Source organism: Dysidea avara, chromosome 7 (genome assembly GCF_963678975.1).
Source record: "Dysidea avara chromosome 7, odDysAvar1.4, whole genome shotgun sequence".
Taxonomy (NCBI): Eukaryota; Metazoa; Porifera; class Demospongiae; order Dictyoceratida; family Dysideidae; genus Dysidea; species Dysidea avara.
In genome coordinates, this window is record NC_089278.1 from 27,245,562 (window position 1) to 27,265,153 (window position 19,592).

The 19,592-nt window shown below is 37.4% G+C and overlaps 1 protein-coding gene across 3 annotated transcripts in view; it reads left to right on the forward strand.

Moving 5' to 3' along the window:
* Window positions 1-1,847: 1,847 nt before the first annotated feature.
* LOC136262605 (hemicentin-1-like) overlaps window positions 1,848-19,592 on the forward strand; it is a 129,557-nt gene continuing 111,812 nt past the window's right edge. Inside the window, exons 1-7 of one of the 3 annotated variants that reach the window (XR_010704246.1) lie at window positions 1,848-1,962; window positions 3,466-3,493; window positions 4,698-4,727; window positions 6,514-6,681; window positions 6,765-7,082; window positions 17,839-18,120; window positions 18,184-18,348. Coding sequence is in view for 2 of the 3 variants with exons in the window: in XM_066056992.1 (XP_065913064.1) it covers window positions 1,933-1,962; window positions 3,466-3,493; window positions 4,698-4,727; window positions 6,514-6,681; window positions 6,765-7,082; window positions 17,839-18,120; window positions 18,184-18,348 (1,021 nt within the window). In the remaining variant the exon portion in view is untranslated. The remainder of the gene's footprint in view (window positions 1,963-3,465; window positions 3,494-4,697; window positions 4,728-6,513; window positions 6,682-6,764; window positions 7,083-17,838; window positions 18,121-18,183; window positions 18,349-19,592) is intronic. The other 2 variants (XM_066056992.1, XM_066056993.1) reach the window with 2 other exon arrangements.

Genomic DNA, 19,592 nt, shown 5'->3' on the forward strand with positions numbered 1-19,592 from the left:
GTATCAGAACTTAATAAGGACATATTTGCCATTTATTTGCAATGAGGAAATGATCATGGGGGTACCAGGCCTCTTAGTCTTAGATATTTTATGTATAGTTGCTTGTCATCATTAAACTGGAGTGAATATAACTGGTAACTGAGGAAATTAAACCTTTGAATTGAGTCCAATTGCAATGAGCCATGCCACAAGTTCCGTTAAAAGATAAATTATAAGTGTTGCAATTTATGACATAATACATGATAATATTGTATAAAAGGAAATAACTTAAAGTTTTGTCTGACAGGAATTCTATACTACCGTATAACTGTTGTAGAATTGTTATAATATTATCATAACCCAAGCACATATAATTGGCACCTCATGGTCATATGCCTATATACCCTGAATTCTCAACCACACTCTTAAGCTTAATACATATAACTACTATAATATGGAATTCCACAGCACTTGCATATGTCTGTGTGCATTTCAATACCACATGTACTCTTGCATGGGTCTATGATATCAAGAGTAAATAATTATTTACTCTTGATGATATTAACTGGAAAAGCTGTCAAACCTTTTGTAGAATTAAGTATGCAGTTCACTAGCTGTAATTATCCAATTCATTCTACAAGCAGGCTGGTTCATATTCTACATCTATACACTTCATAATACCAGCCACAATCATCAGTCCATGTAGTTTTACATGCTTGTGGTGTAAATTTACTAATCCAACAAGTAGATATGTTACAATATAATACTCTCAATAATACCTTACACATTATTTTGAAATATGTCAAGCGATTAGCCAATAGAATTAGCATTACATTTGTTTGTCAAGGTTGCTCCCTCGACAAAAATCTGTAATACTAATCTAATTGAAAATAGCATGGTGTGTTTCTATTGGAAATATATGTCCGATTTGACAATTAGTGTTACCATAGCGATAGATAGCCCATAGCATAGCAACAATATGGTTGCTTAGCAATGCTGCTAGGTAACCATTGTTAAGATAAACTTCATTTTAAGGTCATAGCAATGGTTGCTAGACAAAGTGCGATCAGTCTTTTGCAGTGGCTATTTTTAAATTTCTGTTCAGATATTAAAGTTAATTACATGTGCATGCTGTAGTGTTAGTGTATGTAATAGAATGGATGCCTGTGGTATTCAGGATTAATAGTGTGGGTATTGTAAACAGGAAGGAGTAAAATAGTGCGAGGCAAAGCCAGGCATTATTTCCTTCCAGTTTACAATGCGATGACTATTACTAAGTGTGATTTCGTCATGCAAAACTATAAAAGTGATTATTACGTGGCCAGATATAGCAAAATTTTGTAATTTATGCACCATTTTTACAGCCTGGTTTGAATTATAGACTTCACAGCTGCAGAAATTAATTTAAGTTCCATAACAGAATTAATAGCTCCATAAGGCCACTTATTGTGTTTCAGATCAGAAAGTTAGCCCAAGTCAATGCGGGAGGGCGGCTCATTTTAATTATAGTCCTACATGCACCTGACCGTTTTATTAGAGTTAGCTGAATGCTCTATTAGAGTATCTCGATCTTTTATCAATTATTCTCTTCTCCTGACATCGGGGTTGGTCTTCAGCCCATCTAGCCTACCTTTCTCTATGCCTAGCTACGTAAGCAAGTTTGTTTACAGCTTCCATACAATTACATTGAGATGATGAAATAATGATGAAAGCTCACAATAATGACCAGACATAGCGATGCGGACTGGGGTTTGAGGAATTAGAATTTACGAAAGTACATATACGCATGCGTACAAAGGCAAATGCTGCGTGACGTTTTCGGTACCGGTAATCACATACCGGTATTCGCGTTACACATATATCCGTCTTTGATCGATTCCACCATTCGCTCTGGCATCGCAACCCACCAACAGCGGAGCATCTTTTTTGTGTGTTACTGAGCTAAAGGTGTAGATGAAGGTTTTAACCAGCGTCGCAGTTCGGGTAAGTACCTATAACTAATAGTGAAGCGTGGCCACACTTGATAGTGCCTCGGATAGTGCTAACGAAATCTACGTAAGGACGTATTTATGAGCTTTATTAATGGTAGAAGAGACTTAATGGTTCATTAATATGGATTTGTAATCCTTTAGCGCCATTTAGTCAGTAGTTAGACTTCAGAGTTGTATGTAACGTGACTCAGTGGCCAAGACGATAACTACGTAGCTACCTCGCTGTTATGTGCAGAGTTAGTTAGTATCAAACTTATTAGTGACTGGAAAACTAACACAGCTGCACGTCACATTTTATTAGTCAAGAGACGTGCCGATGATGGATGTAGCTATTTGTATAGTGGTTTGCCTTATTTATAATGCTATGGTTATTCATTGTTCTGTTGTGTAATGTATTGTATATGCTTCTTCTACTATGATCTACTGATCACATTGTGACATTGACAAGTCTCACCGCCTAAATCTGGTCATTATTATGAGGTTTCGTCATTGATCATGACACTGTGGGATGTGTTAATGGCCATTAGCCGGTTAGTATGGCCGGCCATTAGTAACTGATGACATTGGTTTTTTTTATTAATTTTTTTTATACCAGCCACAATGGCACTTGCTTCCACCTCCACGTCTTTAAAGAAGTAAACAAAATATTTTACCTAAGCACTACAGAAAAGACACTAGGGATCAGGGGGAGCAAACCTCCCTTCAGCAGCAAGATTAATGGCTGGGGGGACTTAATGACATTATTAATAGCTATAGCTATACATTCAGCATTCACAGACCTCACATCACTTACTGTTAGTATATAATGACATTCCTTGCTTGTGACATGTATGCACGTACTGTGTGTTTGGCAATTTGTCAAGTCAATTATATTTTTGAGCATATTTCAGTAGTTAACAAGATGAAGATACAATAAACACAACTGTTGAAAGCCAGCATCCCCCTCTTGCTTATTGTAAATGCTAATGTACTGCTAATTCTTTGGTAATAATGTGGTTCCATCCTCGCAAATTATTGGTTAGTTATCAGTGGGTATAACCAGTTTCAGTTCTCATGCCATTGGACTTTTAGACTAGAGTGATGTTGTAATGCTTTAACATTGAACACTGCAACTATATCCTGTGAACTACAGTATAATCTTTCCTGTATGCATACCTCAATAATATTATATCACCCCACACACATGGTATGGACTAAGTGACTGAGAATTTATTAGAGAACTAGCTGCACTGCTATAGTAAACATAGAACAAAAATTTCTTTTGGTAAAGCATAGCTAGATAGGTAGGTGTATTAAATTTGTGGAATTCTATTTAGTTTATTATAATAACAAGTTACATTAAAGTTATGATTGATACCATGGCAGGTTACTTGAAGTGATAAATACACATCTTGTAGACACTACTAATAGTGGTTTGATCATACAGCTGCACATACAGATTTTATACATCATGAAACTCTATTACATTGTTAATGATATTGTCTGCACACTGTAGGCGACGCTTGGTGTCCTCCTGGCACTAGGTAAGGAGTTTTGTACATGTAGTCCATATTTTCAATGTTATGACTGTTGTTTGCTTTGGAAATTCCTGAGGAGCTCTTGTCACAAAGAAAGCCATTGTTTTATCTGTTGAACACATGTGCTAGGTGATGGCACACTTTAAATTTTTTTGGAGGAGGTCACTCTTTCTTAGAGTTTATAGAGGTGGAGTTTTTTATTGCATTGTAGTAGGAGGGTACTCTCCTAGTGTCAATGGCCTACATGCCTATAGCCATACACAGTGCCTATGAATATCTGGGTTTTTTGTTGTGTATAAATATAGGTAACTAGCTGTTTCAGAGAGGCTCCAATGTATTACCCTTATGTAAAAGTAATGAAATGTACCATGTAAAATTAATGAAGTGTACCGTTCCATATGAGCAATAATTTCTTCCACAAGGGTATTCCAAGTAATAATGAATCTCATATTGATAACAATGAATATCTTCATGCCACTTCCATGTAAGGTGCTGGCCACATTTTTGAATTTAACACTGTCATACTGTTACCAAAATGTAAATGTCTTTACATCTATTTGTCATGTTCCAGAAATTAATAACTGTAACTGACAGTGATTAATAGCTTTGTTGTCTTTATTTAACATATTATTTGACATATGTACACAGTGTACCAGTGTGTAGTGTTTTTGATGAGCTACTATGGAAATATCAGCCAAGATGTTGTGTATGCAGTTGTAATTGTCACTGTATCCTCAATACAGTACATGTACCATGGCTTGGTCTACTGTTAAATAACCTGGGAGGTACTTATAGGTCGGAGGATATCCTCATACATTCCAGTTCAGATATCGGTTCCTATTTCATGTAGTTTTAAGCCTAGAACAACAAACCAGTGCCATACAAAATGCAAAACAGAATATTAGATCCTGCACTGTTTTAAATTTAACGCTTTGGCTAAAGTTTGAGTGATTTGTAATAGTTCAGTTGACAACTGTAAGAAACAGTTTTACTAGCTATGCAAACTATTTTGTCCAAATAGCAAGCTGGATTGCTGCCAAGCTAGCCAAGGCAGCCAAGAAACTAAGTATATAAGTGCAGACCATTGATTATGTATATGTCTAGTTTCATCATGAAAATAATTACAATCTAGTAATTACCTCTCTTGAGTTTATAGTTTATAATGTGTAAGAGATCGTGTAACAGCAAGTATCTTTTATTTTTGTTGTAGGAGTATGTATTGTGCAAGTAACAGCTCAAGGTCAGTTATTTTATGTATGCGTTGGTTTGGCTAACAGTAATGTGATATACTAGTACATACTGAGGTCTTCTTCATACGAGTACACATGCTTTGTGCATAACATTTGATACAATCTGTACGTTTATAGATTCTACTAGAGAATGATTACATCTGAATAAAAAAATGTGCACTAACTTTGCTTCTGAAATGTACACCATGGCACTTTAAACGCTTTAGTTCTTAGTAAATCACTAGAGATGAAATTTGATCTGTTATATTCTGTTACTGGTTGAAACTGTACAGTACAACAAAGATTACCTCAATGCCATAGTAAAGCTGGATTAGTACTGCAAACTGTGCAATTTTTGTATTGCCTCACCTACTTATCTACTTATCATAATAAACCACTTATCTACAAGTTCTACAGGTTTCTTGTGTAGACACAGTAATGACTGACCTACAGAGTATATAATGCTATTTGATAGTCATTTGGTGACCACCAAAGTAAGATAATTATGACAACTTAGCAAACTGACACAATTCTAAGAACATATTTGTTGTTCAATGAGTAAGATAATTGTTTACTACTATTGTAAATGTTTTCAGTGTCAACTATTCCATCCCCTACACGTACCATATGTTGATAATATCACATCAAACACAGATTCCATTTAACATCTTAAATATGTAATAGTTGTAACACGGGCATGAGGGCTTTGCCTGATATGTATGCCTGAGGGTCACAGGAGCAGAAGGCATACATATCTGGCAAAGCCTGAATGCCTCGTGTTACAGCTAACATGTAACACTTATCAGGCTGATAGCCTGTACAGGGCAATCAATTACCCAAGCAATACAAGTGCAACCACTGGATTATTATATATGCATACCTAATTATGGTCCAGCAGCCAGTATGTTCTGGTTACGTTCAGTTATGATGAACGGACATACCCTAGAGATATCACTCAGAATTTTGGTTACACGAGTTTAATGTTTTATTCAGTGCTATTGAATCGTTTATGGAAACGTACGGAGTTCTCTATAGGCCTAGATAGATAAGCTTGCTTGTAGAGTGGTTACTCCATGCAGAGTAGTAGCTTCGTGATGGGGGCATGTCCTTATTTGAAGACATGCGGAAACAATCAGTGAATAAGCTATAGCATGCACTAGTTCTCACCTTAGCCCAATGTTTATCAACTCGTAGGATGGCGAGGATAACAAAATGCTCTCTGTATGAGTGGTTTTCATTGCGAATCCAAGTCGTGCATCCTGATCATGTGAGTATTAATCGATCCCCACAATCGATTTCATCCTTAACATCTATATAATCACTGCCCAGTTGTAGCCTGGCTACATTTCGTATGTAGCCCAGGCGGCTCCTTTGATTTGAGGTGTGAAAGTGTTACATATCTGTTTGTACAATGATTCAGTAAGCCAGTTGTCCTATTGTGAAAACTGTGTTACAGCACAATAGAAGTGATACATCCATGTGACAGCACTAATGCTGCAATTTAAGCAATCTACTTATAATTTATAATTATTATGAACATGCATACTGCTTTGGTGTTTTTAAACTAGTCTTATGACCCCTTTTTGTTGAATTCTTCTACTCTGTGTGTTTATGGAATTGACTGCTTTATTAGAATATCTTGACTTCAACACAATAATTTTGGTTTACCGTAACTATGAATCATTGGGATCAGTTTGTCTTTTGGTAGAAGAGCACATTTTGACTCTTGTTATTACAATGGTAGTATAGCATAAATGCAATGAACAGCAATACCTTGTACCTTTGTTGTGTACATAGGATGTCCTTCTGGAATGGTACAATTAACATGCAGTTGGAACTTAACCTGTACCAATATTACCACACTTACGGGATGTGATATAACTCCTGACTGTACAAGTGGCTGTTTCTGTAGCAACAGAATGGTGTTAATTGATGGGATGTGTTCCAATGCAAGTCTTTGTTCAGGTGAGTCATATATGCGCATGAAACAGAAGTAGGTGTAGGATTTAGAACCCAACTGTACACTCATATTTCTGTATGCTCCACAGTTCATCCACCAAACATCACCAGTCCAATTGATAATAGTACAACAACAGTGATTACTGAAGGAGACACTACCACAATTACATGTGAAGCTATAGGATATCCTCCACCAACAATAGTATGGAGTAGAACTGGTGGAACTTTAAGTAATAGAGTATCAGTGAGCAATAGTGTTAGTGTTCCTACTGGAAATGGAAATGTGACAAGTGTGAGTGTAAACTTGACATTGACAAATGCTAACAGAGAAGATACTGGAACATACATGTGTCTTGCCACAAGTAGCCCTTATGATGCATCCAGATATGTCACCATCACTGTACAAGGTATGTGTTACCATTGAACAATTTTCAAGGTTGCTGCATTTGTTGGTGTTAGACAATGACACTTTGACATTAGTGTAGTTCTCCACATATTTATGGCTGCTTGTGTAGAACATTGTGTTACTCTAAAAAACAGGTGCTAAGCTAATAGTATGTCTCTATTTAACCAACTAAATGCTTACCTACAACCTATGTATACAGCAATTTAATTTGTAATGTTTAGTTAATTGTAATTATACGTATTTCATAATTCATTAATTATTTCATGATTTATTGACTATCACTTTATCATACAGTACGGTAGTACTGTATATTAGGGATCACAGAGATTTGGGTTTTCTGGCCAAAAATATCACCCAAAAACCAGCTTCACAATACCATTCTGGTGCCTTAACAGTATTGGTTAGGTATAACCAAGCCCAAAAGTGCCTTTGGTACAACCCTAACTGCTTTCAATAGATAGTTATGAATTTTAAAAAATTATTTAATGGAATTTTTACTGACTAACGTGCCTGATGCATTCAGGCAAGTGTAACTCGATAACAACTAAGGCTACAGACTTGATTTTTTCACTGTTTGATGTTGCTTTGTCCCGAGATGAGCCTTTTGGCATACCACAGTATGTAAATGCATGCATCGTGAACTTACCTTTGTTCTACTTTGTGTCCCACTTCTTTTTGCTGACATCCCAGGGTGTCTATTCGCAGTAGAGCGATGGCTTCTGTACATTTGTAGCTAAACAGAAATCGTCTGTATTTTCCATGGTGACTGGATTGATTGTAAAGGCAATTCTCCTACTGACCTTTGTTTGTAATGCTGTGTAGTGTGCTCAACAAAACTGGAAGCGAAATGTAATGGTCTCTTCACTTTTGAGTCAGTAATTGATAGCTGGTGTGTACATTCAGACGAGAACATTAACTCTGGCACCATCCTTTCTTTTGATGCAGTACACCAGTCATGAAAATGTTACAAAAAGGTAAACAAACAAGTATGAAGGCTGGCTGCAGGATGCGTGCCTGGCTAAACAGAGTATGGCTTTTATTAAGACTGATTGCTCTATTAGAGTATTTAGATGGTTACTAAGGTGTTCTTTGCATGCTAGTTATATTAAGACACACGGTAGTATGTTGTGCGGCCAAGAAAGCTGGAGCGCCACACCATCAGTATATTTACAGGAAGAAACAAAACTCGGTTTTCACGCATACATAGCTCTGTACTCCCTTCTCGAATTGGTATTATTTCTATACTGCTAACGTCTCCACCATCAGCTCCCCACATACCAAATTTGAGCAAGATTGCTTAACGCAATAGTGAAATATAAGCCTTCAAAATTCGGCTTAATTTCTTAGTTTTTTTTTCCCTTTCTTCACTTAGGGGGCATGGGGGACTTAGATTCTTCTTTCCGCACACTTTACAAAACCATTATAAAATGAAAATGTGTAACTCAATTATCTTGAGCTTTGGTACACTTTAAGAATGTATTGCGGCACAATCACGTATCAAGTTTGGTGCAGATCTGATTAATATTCATAGAGCTATAGATGATTATTTGTGTTTAAAAAGGCCGACTAGTTGTCATGCCTACAGGTAACCACTTATGGGAATAACTAAAAAAATCAGTATGCATATACGTAGGTTAACCATCATAGCTCAAATCTTCTTATGTGGTTTAAAAGAAATCGCATTGACAGCTACAGAGATACAAGGCAAAACCAAACAACTGTAAATTGTGGGGTCGAAATACTCTAATAGAACAATCACCGTGGGGTAAAAAAGGTGCATAAAAAATGTCGAGAAACAAAAGTTACTGACTAGCATTTGAACCAGGGACCTCCATACTGAACACCCAAATCCTTAACCACTGAGCCGTTGCTGTCACGGCTGATCACCTCACTTTATTTCTACTTTATAAATGAAGATTCTAGCTAAAATCTATTCAATGGTCAAGTTCAAAATTTCATAGATCTAGCTACCAATGGAAAATCTAGATTGTTCTAGAACATTCTACAAAAATTATGAAAGTAGCCGTGTTGTGCGGTCAAGTACAGCCAGTGTGGGTGGGTGACATACACATTTTATGGAACCAGAAAACACCTTTTCCATGCATCCTTTACAGATGAGACATGGCCTTCGATATACAACAGCTAATAATGAGGATGGAGCTCATGTAGACGTTTATGCTTCAGGATTCTGGGGAAGTAAGCAACCATGTGAAGGCATTTTTAAATGTCAAAGTTAAGGCTATTGCACCTCCCCAAGTATCCTCACCGTAGTTTATCAATGTTTTTAACGTGAGAAACAACAGAAGTAAAAACAACGAAATTGCGATGGTTTTTTTTTACCGCACTTGTATTTTCAGCATTAAGGGTTGGTATGGGTCATGCTGCTCAGTACTGTATTTTACAGAAGACTTGCTCTCCTTATCTCTCTTCAAAAAGAGTAGTGTCATGTAGTTCTGTGATGTCAGGGTGGTGGCAAGGAGTGCTGGTAACCCTGGAAATAATTTTAAAAAATCTAAATTAAAACGTTTTCGTGTGTCCGTAGCTTCATAGTGCTTGAACGGTATAATTAACCATTTTTACAGTGGAATATTCCTCAGGGTAGGGTATCTCCCATTCCTAGTTTGAGTTGAATCTGCCAAGCTATCATTAGTACAATCAAAATTCAGTTCTTCATATAGCCACGCAGTCTTCAATGATTCCTGTAGTAAAGGGATAAAAGTTAAAGGAATTATCAAGGTCAACCATAGGCTGGCTTTGGAACTTGCAATTGCAAAAAGAAGTGATATCCACAAAAAAAAATTCATCATTGCAGCCATTTGTTGGCTGCCACTTTTGATTTCACAACTTTTTTCACCCAGGCTTTTTAAGGCCGCACCTTTTTTCACAGCTTGGCTGTTTTTTTTTTGTGGATAATATTGACCATCCCTTACTTGAAATGAATAGGCAAGCATTGGTAGAATATATTTTATAGATGTACCATGAAACCACCTAACTTCAAAGCCAAATTCCAGGGTACATATCTTATAAACCCTGGCTGGCCATGGTACATTTAAGTTAAACCATGGCTGGCTATGGTACATTTAAAATAAACCATGGCTGGCCATGATACATTTAAATGTACCATGGCCTTGATATATCTGATGAGGTAACGTTGTTTGTTTTTATAAGAATCCTGGCAGTATTCGATTGTGGGAGTTTATTACTACTCACGTGATGAAAACCATGAACCCGATTTTGCATTCTACAGCACTCATACGAAGGCGATTTGACACCCTTACCACCCTATGAGTTGACAAACGGAAGTTTAGGTGAGAACTAGTGTCATGGTTAATTTGCAATCGCGTGTCCGCGTGTTTGATTACATACCACGCCCACTTTTCGTATATCACGAGGTAACCACTCTACAGCGAAGCTTACCCCTCTGGATGTTTAGAAAACATTGTAAACAGTGGTTAAACGATGTAGCAACTTTGAAACACTTGTTAAATCGCAAAATTGAGTGTTTCCGTAATATTTATAGGATTTTCCCGTTTATGTTAACAAACGTAACTGCAACGTTACTTGCTGCTGACCCATAATCGAATTTTACAAGATTCTCTATATAATAAATCCAGAGGGCTGCCTCGTATTGGCTTGGGTGATTAGTCGCCCACCACAGTAGGCTATTAGCCTACATGGTACATATCAGTTGTATCACGTGCCCTCGTGATTTGCCTGATATGTACACCCACGCTCTCGGGCCTAACGGCCCTCGAGCTTGGGTGTACATATCAGGCAAATCACTCGGGTACATGATACAACTATTACTTGTAACATGGGCACGAGTGATTTGCCTGATATGTATGCCCAATGTATGCCCGCAGCCCTCGGGCATACATTTCCATTCAGGCTGATAGCCTTAATGCAAATACAAGTGTAACCACTGGATTCATTTTATATGCATGCCTGAAAGATTCGATTGTGGTTATGCAGCAAGTAACGTTGTAGCTATGATTGTTATAATAAATGGATTAGTCCTACGGATATCACGGAAAAGTCAAGTAGGGAAAATTTTGGGAATCTACAAGTGTTTTATTACTTTCACGTTGTTTAAAGGCTAATCACAACATATACTAAAGACCTGAAGGGGTAAGCTTCACTATAGAGCAGTTAATTCATGTCATCCATAAAGTGGGTATGTCCGCATTCAAAAATGTGCTGAAACACTTGTGAATGCACTGTAAGATTAGTTCTCACCTTTAAGTAACATTTCCCAACTTGTAGAATGGCAAGGATACTGAAACACCTTCATTTGAGTGCTTCTTGTGCAACACTTCAATTTGTGGTAATCATCACGTGAGCATTAATTTATTCCCACAATCAATTTCAATCTGAGCTTGTATAAACAAACAGAGAGTGGTACCACTACCTCATCCACATCAAGGCCATGCTTGCTTTAATGAAAGTGGCTTGCTCTTTTAGAAGTGCAACCGCTTTCCCCGGGATACATTTCAATGTACACTGGTGTACATTTAGATGTCTCCTTGTAAAGAGGTATACATGGCAAATGTATCCTCAGGGATTCCTTTGATCTTAGATGTGAAAGTGTTACATACATGTTTGTATCAGTGTTTACAAAACTTTTTTGTACATATGTGTGCCTTTCCTAATAAACAAGCACAAAATTGTCTAATGGAACATCAGAAGGATAATTTGGATGGAAAAGAAATCAAAACCTGCATAAAAGTTTAACTATTTTTCATAGTAGGTTTATCAGACCACATGATAGTTGTAATCTTTTGTATATTTTCATTTGTTTGTATAGCAAGTCCAATCATTTCAACAAGCATAACTGATTTAACTGATGAAGGAAGAGATGTAGCAAATTTTACATGTCAAGCTACTGGTGAACTAGTTCCAAGCCGTTATCGAGTTATGCTTGCCTGAATGAATCAGGCGGGCGGGCGGGCAGGCAGGTAGGCAGTCAGTCAGAAAATTCCATTAAATAGTTTTTTTAAAAAGGTTCTTAACAATTTATTGGAAGCCTTCAGGACGTACAGGAGGCACTTATGGGCTTGGTTACACCTAACCAATACTGCCAAGGTGCCAAGATGGAGTTGTGAAGCTGGTGAATTTTTTGGCTAGGAAAATCTAGATCTCCATGATCCCTAATATACAGTTCTACTGTACTGTATGATACGTACCATAATCACTTATAGTCACAAATATCAAACGGTACAGTAGTACCGTTTAAGTAGGGATTGCAGTGAAACTTTTGCGCGCAGCTCAAAATTCTGCTTTTAAAAATCACCCTAGAGACATTTCACACAATCAAAATCACCTTTACGGAATAGTACTAGTCCTTATAATACATAAAACAGCATCGAATGCAACAAAACACTTATAAGTGGCCGGATATAATTTTTTTTTAAATTGCCAAAACTCGAATTTTAGCCTCACTGCACTGCCTCACTGCCTCACTCACTGACCACAGCCGCAAGGCTTCAGGCCAAACGAAGCAGCGCACGGCTACCATTTTACGCCACAATAACAAACTCACCAGTGGGATGTGCCTTTTGGGTAGGGACCCGCCGATTATGCTCATAATTTTACCTATTATGCTATGCTGCACTGCTCAAAAATTTACCTATTATGCTTAAATATATGCTCAATACTTACCCATTATGCTCAAAATGCCCAATTATTTATGCTTCAGTTCCCATGCTCTAGTAATAATTTCCAATTTATGGATAAATAATAAGTGGCTGAAGCACAAACTTACTTGTCAAAATGTATATCACAGAAAAGATCGATATACTCTAATAGAACAGTCAGTTATATGATTGTCCTATTAGAGTTACTGACTGTTCTATTAGAGTATATCGATCTTTTTGTGATAGCTATTTTGATAAGCAAGAATTCATACTATTACACAAATATTCTACCTATTATGCTAGCATTATGCTCAATGCTTTCAGGCACCTATTATACTCATAATTATGCCAGCATTATAATTGGCGGGTCCCTACTTTTGGGGTTCCGACGAGTGTAGCTCCTTTGCACCTTGTCTCTTCTTTCATCTTCAATCAGGCTTCTTGTCTTCTTCTTCATACAACAAAACCATAATTTATTGAGGCATTAATTTTCCATATCAACACTTTCTTTAAGCAGCGTAATAGACACCACAAGATTATTTAAGATGCTTAGACTATGCTACTGTACAGGGGTACTGTTACCGGATATAACTACCTGTATCTTCACGACAGGTCACAAGATCAAATAATAATTACCACGTCCATTCTTTATTCTATGCATTATCAATGTATTGATTGAAACCACAATGACACACCCCTTTTATGCTAGGTGACGGAATAGCTAGTCAGTAACCACACACCTTCAAGTTGGAAGGCTGACTCTAATAATTGATTGAAATCATGATGACTATGCCCCGTTTGGGCAAGTGCACATCTTTGCAGACTGACTCGAGATACTCTAATACAGCAGTCACCCTAATAGAACAGTCACATGTTTATAGCTAGCTGTATGCTTTAACAAAAATTAAACAAACTAGTATATTAAAAATTATGAATTTAAAAATGAAGTAGGGATTCAAGCGGTAAAAGTAGTGAAACAAGAGATGAACAATAGTAGCTATTACAGCATAGCTTGGTGGGAAATCCCTACTTTGGCATTGGACACAAAATAATTGCTATACCATGCCAAAGTAGGGATATTGTTCATCTCTTGTTTCACTACTTTTTACCGCTTGAATCCCTACTTCATTTTTAAATTCATAATTTTTAATATACTAGTAAGCCTATATATGTACATTTCCAGCATAGGTGGGTCTAGGAGACACCGCTAGGGGGGAGGGGGCAAGAAGTTATAGGATAAAATCCAATAATAGGAAAAGAATGGAACTCTAGTGCACAAGTTATATTCATCTGCTTAACCTAGCTGGATGAATGAAAGACATACACTTCCTAACACTCTAGTTGGATATATTCTGAAAAAAAAATTAAAATAAGTGACTAAACAATTGTAATAATTTACAAAAATTGTCTGTGACTGTTCTATTAGAGTAGTGACTGCTCTATTAGAATATCTCTATCTTTAGCACAAAAATTCAAACTTATTTGTCTTATTTTCTTTACAGTGTACAGTCTATAATTGTAATGTGCATTTGTAACTGTTATTTGCTATTTACCTGTTGGCTTTCTGTACTTCTGAATAGCTACAGTGTGAATGCATGATTCCTGTTTCTGATGCTAATATGTTGTAATTCCAAGGGGGGCAAGAGAAGGACGGGGGGGGGGAAGCCCCCCCTGTCCCCCCTCAGATGCGCCTATGATTTCCAGGTTGCACAACAATATCTTCAAGAACCTTGTCAGGTGTAGTCTCTTCAGTGGTCTTGTGTAAAGGAGGCATTGGATCGATATGATCTCCATTAGTCTGGTACACTCCATTGGGAGTCTCTATACTGAACGAAACGTACGCTTAGCCCTCAATCTCCTTGTTAGCTAGCTATGTCTTTTCACTATTGTTTAATGGCTGTGGCTTAATTAGGTTTTTCACTTAGTGATACAGTGAAAGTTTAGAAATTTAATTTATCCAGTGATCAATATCACTGGTGGTATAAGTATGGGTTCTCTCAATCACAGGAACAGTAGTCCTTAGCCTCCTGCTCATCAGCAATTGTGTGGGAGTGAACCCAATTTGTAGTGGAATATTGTAATAAGCCAGTAGCGCCAAGTAAGGATCCTGAGCTTATCTCAGTAGGCCTGTAACTATCTGTACTACCCTTTCAGCTTCCACATTGCTATGGAGGAAAAAGGGACTGTAGGAAGCCTGGGATCCTTAGACAATGGAGAACCATCAAAATTATGTTGACAAATGTTGAAGTCCATTGTCTTGTAATGACTTTCTCTGGAATTTCATTCCTCACATGCACATATACTGCTGAGGAAGATAGATGGGTGAGTTTAGCCGTTTTGTGTTTTAAACTAATCAATGGCTACCTATTACCATCATGGAAGTGTTGGTAAGGAAGGTTGTTGCCATAAGTGGTTGGACAGACTGTAATTGAAATTTGCAGCACCTTTTCCTTAAGTTCCTTCGAGAGGCCTGGCCACTAAAATGACTGCCTGGCTCGTTCTTGGTCTCTGGTGGTCAGTATACAATTTGTCTGGCATCTTAAGATGCAGTGTTGTAGGTATAATGATTCTGCTGCCTCATTAACAATCCATTGACTACTGAAAGTTCTTAGTAGTAGGGCTTCAGTGTAGCTGGTACATTTGCTTTGTTTGGATTGGCAGTGATCATTGTAAACTTCATCACCTTCTTGGTGTTGTTGGATGTTGCAAATATATGTCTTTGAAATAAGAAGTGTCTGTATTAATATAAGCATTAACTTCAACACATGATTTATACATATATAGCAGGTTAATTTTCAAAGGGTTTTTGTTTCCGGACATATTGAGGAAGCCCTTCTCATCTAAAATCTTGTTCTTTGAAAATAAATTCCCACAATAACTTGCTTTCACATGATCCAACATATTGGCATGAACGTGTATTTGCTCATGTATCCTTTGAGTTTTAGCTCAATATTATTGATTGTAAACATCATTATATCCAGCAAACAGCTAATCCAGAATGATCATTGGTGATGCTGTCTACTGCTATTCTAGTGTAGATACAATAAAGCCGATGGCTGATTAACCGTTTTGGGACTCACCCAGTCATGTCTCCAGTGCACACGGAGTAAGTGATTATTCCATCAGTAAGTCAGTTTTTGGCAAGCAAGAGCCCTTGGGAAAGCACGCACATATATCTACAATTTGTGACACAAATTTCCGTTTATTTGAAAGACACCTGAACTTTGAAATTGCACTCTTCAAAAGTTGAAACCTTTGAAATTACGATTTTACCACCACTGCTGCTTCTAAAATATCCCACTATATGGTAGGTCCTGGCCTGAGGTACTGACCTACAACTGGGATGCTCCAGATGGGCATCTGCAATTCCCATATCCTTTCCTGGCATACAGACTATCGTAGAGCAGTACCTCATCAGCCTCATTCGAAATCTTTGGAGGCATGTGGTTCTTTGTGCTCAGAAGTCGTACCAGTGGTTTGTGTTCTATCTCATATATAGTAGAAAGGAAATCCTATTAACTAGTTTGAAAACACTCACATACCCATGTAAGGTCAAGGGGCTTCTTCTTAGTCTGTGCATATCACTGCTTGGTATCACTTATTGTTCTGGAGGCATAATCCACTGGTTTGTAGTTGTCCCCTTTCTGCAGTTCTAGTAAACTGCCACAAGGCCAAAGGACAAAGCATCTGGTTAAATGGTTGTTTCTAAATTAGAAAGCAAGGACAGTGTTAGCTGTTTAAAGCCTCCTCTTGGGTTGATCACCAGATACAGTGATTCTTGTAGATGAGCAGGTCTCTCAATGGTTTTGTCACATATCTCATCTTCCAAATTAGAACTGAACTTGGTCATTTGAATGATCATTTTTAGGAATCTGTGAATATCACTGACTTTCTTACGTGTTGAACTTGTTGAATGGCTTTGAATTTCTCCGGATCCATCATTAGCTGCATCACCCATAGAATAAATTAGGGTATGAACATGGATTTCTCATCTCCACTGATGCACATCTGAAGCATTCCAATTGTAAGGCCCATTTTGGCTAGTCTTCAGGTTATTTGAAGTCAAGGGTCTACTTGACACTGCCATTGAGAAGCTTAAAAGAATGTCCCAAGTAGCCTACTTCAGCACTCCTATCACCATGTAACAGTGGCACTATAACAGTTGACTATACAATTTGTCCCACACATATTTGTATATGGCATGTACAGACACGTGATCATACCACAATCACTTATAACAGGATTGCATCAAATGCTATGGACAAGGGAGCATGCAACTTTGTACACTACTAACATTACAAACAAAATTCAAACATGGTGTCTTATTCTAGCGACGTATATCATTGGTTACATCATTCTTATGTGCAACGGCAGGGATTTACAGAATGGGCTGCTACTCCATCATTGTGTGTGAAAGCAGGGAAGCTGCTTCGATAGGAAGGTCGTCAAGTCGAAGGAATAGTTTGGAATAGTCAACCAGAGTAATTTTGTGTCACTAGCAAATGTAAAAAAGCTATCCTGCTATGCCTGTGCTACCCTTCTTCCATTGTGCCATTCAACTCTGTTTCCATAGCTTTGTTTCATCATGTCCTAACATGATGCACTCGAGCATGCGCCTCTGTATAATACCCTAATAAGTAATTTTAAAAGTTACCTTTTATAGTATACGGTGAATCTCAGTGTTTTTGGAGTTACATGCTCCCTTCTCCATAGGGTTCAATGTGCTCCTGCTTATAATACTATATACAATCAGTCATACTACACTATGTTTAACCTAACACCATATAGAAGTCAAACAGGTAAATTTGTTTTTAAATCATAGTTGAAGCCTAGAAACAAAATGAAATCGTGCAGCATAAACTCACTACTGTAGTTTACAATTGCTATAAATATCTTATAATTTTGTTCACAGAGTATAATCATATTTGCTATTGGCTTTGTTGCTGTGAAATAACAACGTTACTGACATTTTGTGTATACTATATATGTATGTATGGAACAGTTACTATTCCAGAAAAACAATCAATGTAAATATGTGAAGTATGCAAAATGTTAGGAACTAATATTAAATCTTTTTAAAGTGATAGTTGAGGATCATGTGTATTTATTCTTTTGCATACATAGCAAGTCCAATAATTTTGTCAAATATCTCTGATTTAACTGATGAAGGAAGAGATGTAGCAAATTTTACATGTCAAGCTATTGGTGAACCAGTTCCAACTATCAGTTGGTACTTTAATGGAGTCATGATAGATGTGTCAGATACAAGCAAGTACAGGATAGAGTCTAGATCAATAAACACAACTACTACTGAGAACACACTAACAGTGTACAATGTAACATCATCTAATGTGGGAACTTACACTTGTAATGCTACCAATATTATTGGCACTGATTACAGTCACGGTGAGGTTACACTGAATTGACAGTATTTTGAATTGTATTTATACATGTGTCCGCATATTTCAGGTTGCTTGGCTGGTATGGATTATCAAATGAGTGGTGTTCAACTAACTTGTGATGCTTTGAGTAGTGTGGACAATTGTAGTAATGCAACTAGTGAGAGTGGATGTTTCTGTAGTAATGGAAATGTATTGGAGGATGGAGTATGCATACGCCCTGGAGAATGTCCAAGTAAGAAGTGTTAAAATCTATTACCAGTATTTACAGTGAAATTATGATAAATCAGTTATAATATCAAGAGGATATAACTACTGCCAAATGTTATTTGAGAATTTTCACGTGGCAGGCTTTGAAGTGAAGGCATGTGCACAATACGAATACAAAGGAAATCCGCTGTAGCTATATATCTCCGTAGTCTCTTATATACATGGATGGCATGAGTATGATTCAGCTTATGACCAATAAGCGCCAACAGTGATCTGAGCTAGCTAATGTCTGAATTATTGTTAAGAGCCCCCAGTCTGCTAAGTTCAGTTTTTAAACCTTGATTGGCTAATATATCATTTTAAATTGATTAAGTAACCTGAAGTATTTTTATAAACCACAAAAACCACAAGATACAAAACAATAACAGTTTGTATTACCTATACGTGAAACATGTGAAAGCCATCTATCAATTAACTCTAAATAGTATGTACCATTCACAAGACCTATTTTTACCCTACTCAGGCATCTTAAAAGTTTCACAGTAACACACAGACCCCATGTGCTGCGAAGCGAAGGAACTCAGCCTGTCATGGACCAAGCTGTTTCTTCTTCATCACGTGAAAATAAAAACCGAGCCACCATCTTGTTGTTATGTTTGATGACATCGTATTGTATACCGATCGACTCACCATCATGTGAGGAGTCTTTATTCCTGTGACATGATAATTGTCAGTCAGGTGGAACTTATTTCCATTAATACACCATGGAGCTTGTGTTGTGGCTTTTATCAAGACACACGGTAGTGTGTCGTGCGGCCCAAGAAGCTGGCGTGCCACACCATGAGTATATTGACAAGAAGAACGAAAACGTCATTTTCACACCTTTGTATCTCAGTGATCACTTATCTGATTGGAACCAGATTTGCTACACAGTTGCCCGCCAGCCAAGGGAGTCTACATTCCAATTTGAAGGAAATCACTCCAGCCATTTCCAAGATACGAGTTGCCAAAGTTTCGTTTTTTTTTCTTCGTTTTTTTTTCTTCTTCGTCTTTTTGCACACTTGCAAAAATTGCTATAACAAGCAAACGCGTACTCCGATCGCCTTGAAATTTGGCACACAGAAAGGGAGTCCAAAGGCGAATTCTAGCATCAAATTTGGTACAAATCCGATGAATGGTTCAGGAGTTATGACTGATTATTCGCGTAAAACAAGATCGATTTGTTGTCACGCCTACAGGGTAAACCGCTTCATGGAATGAGTTGAAAAT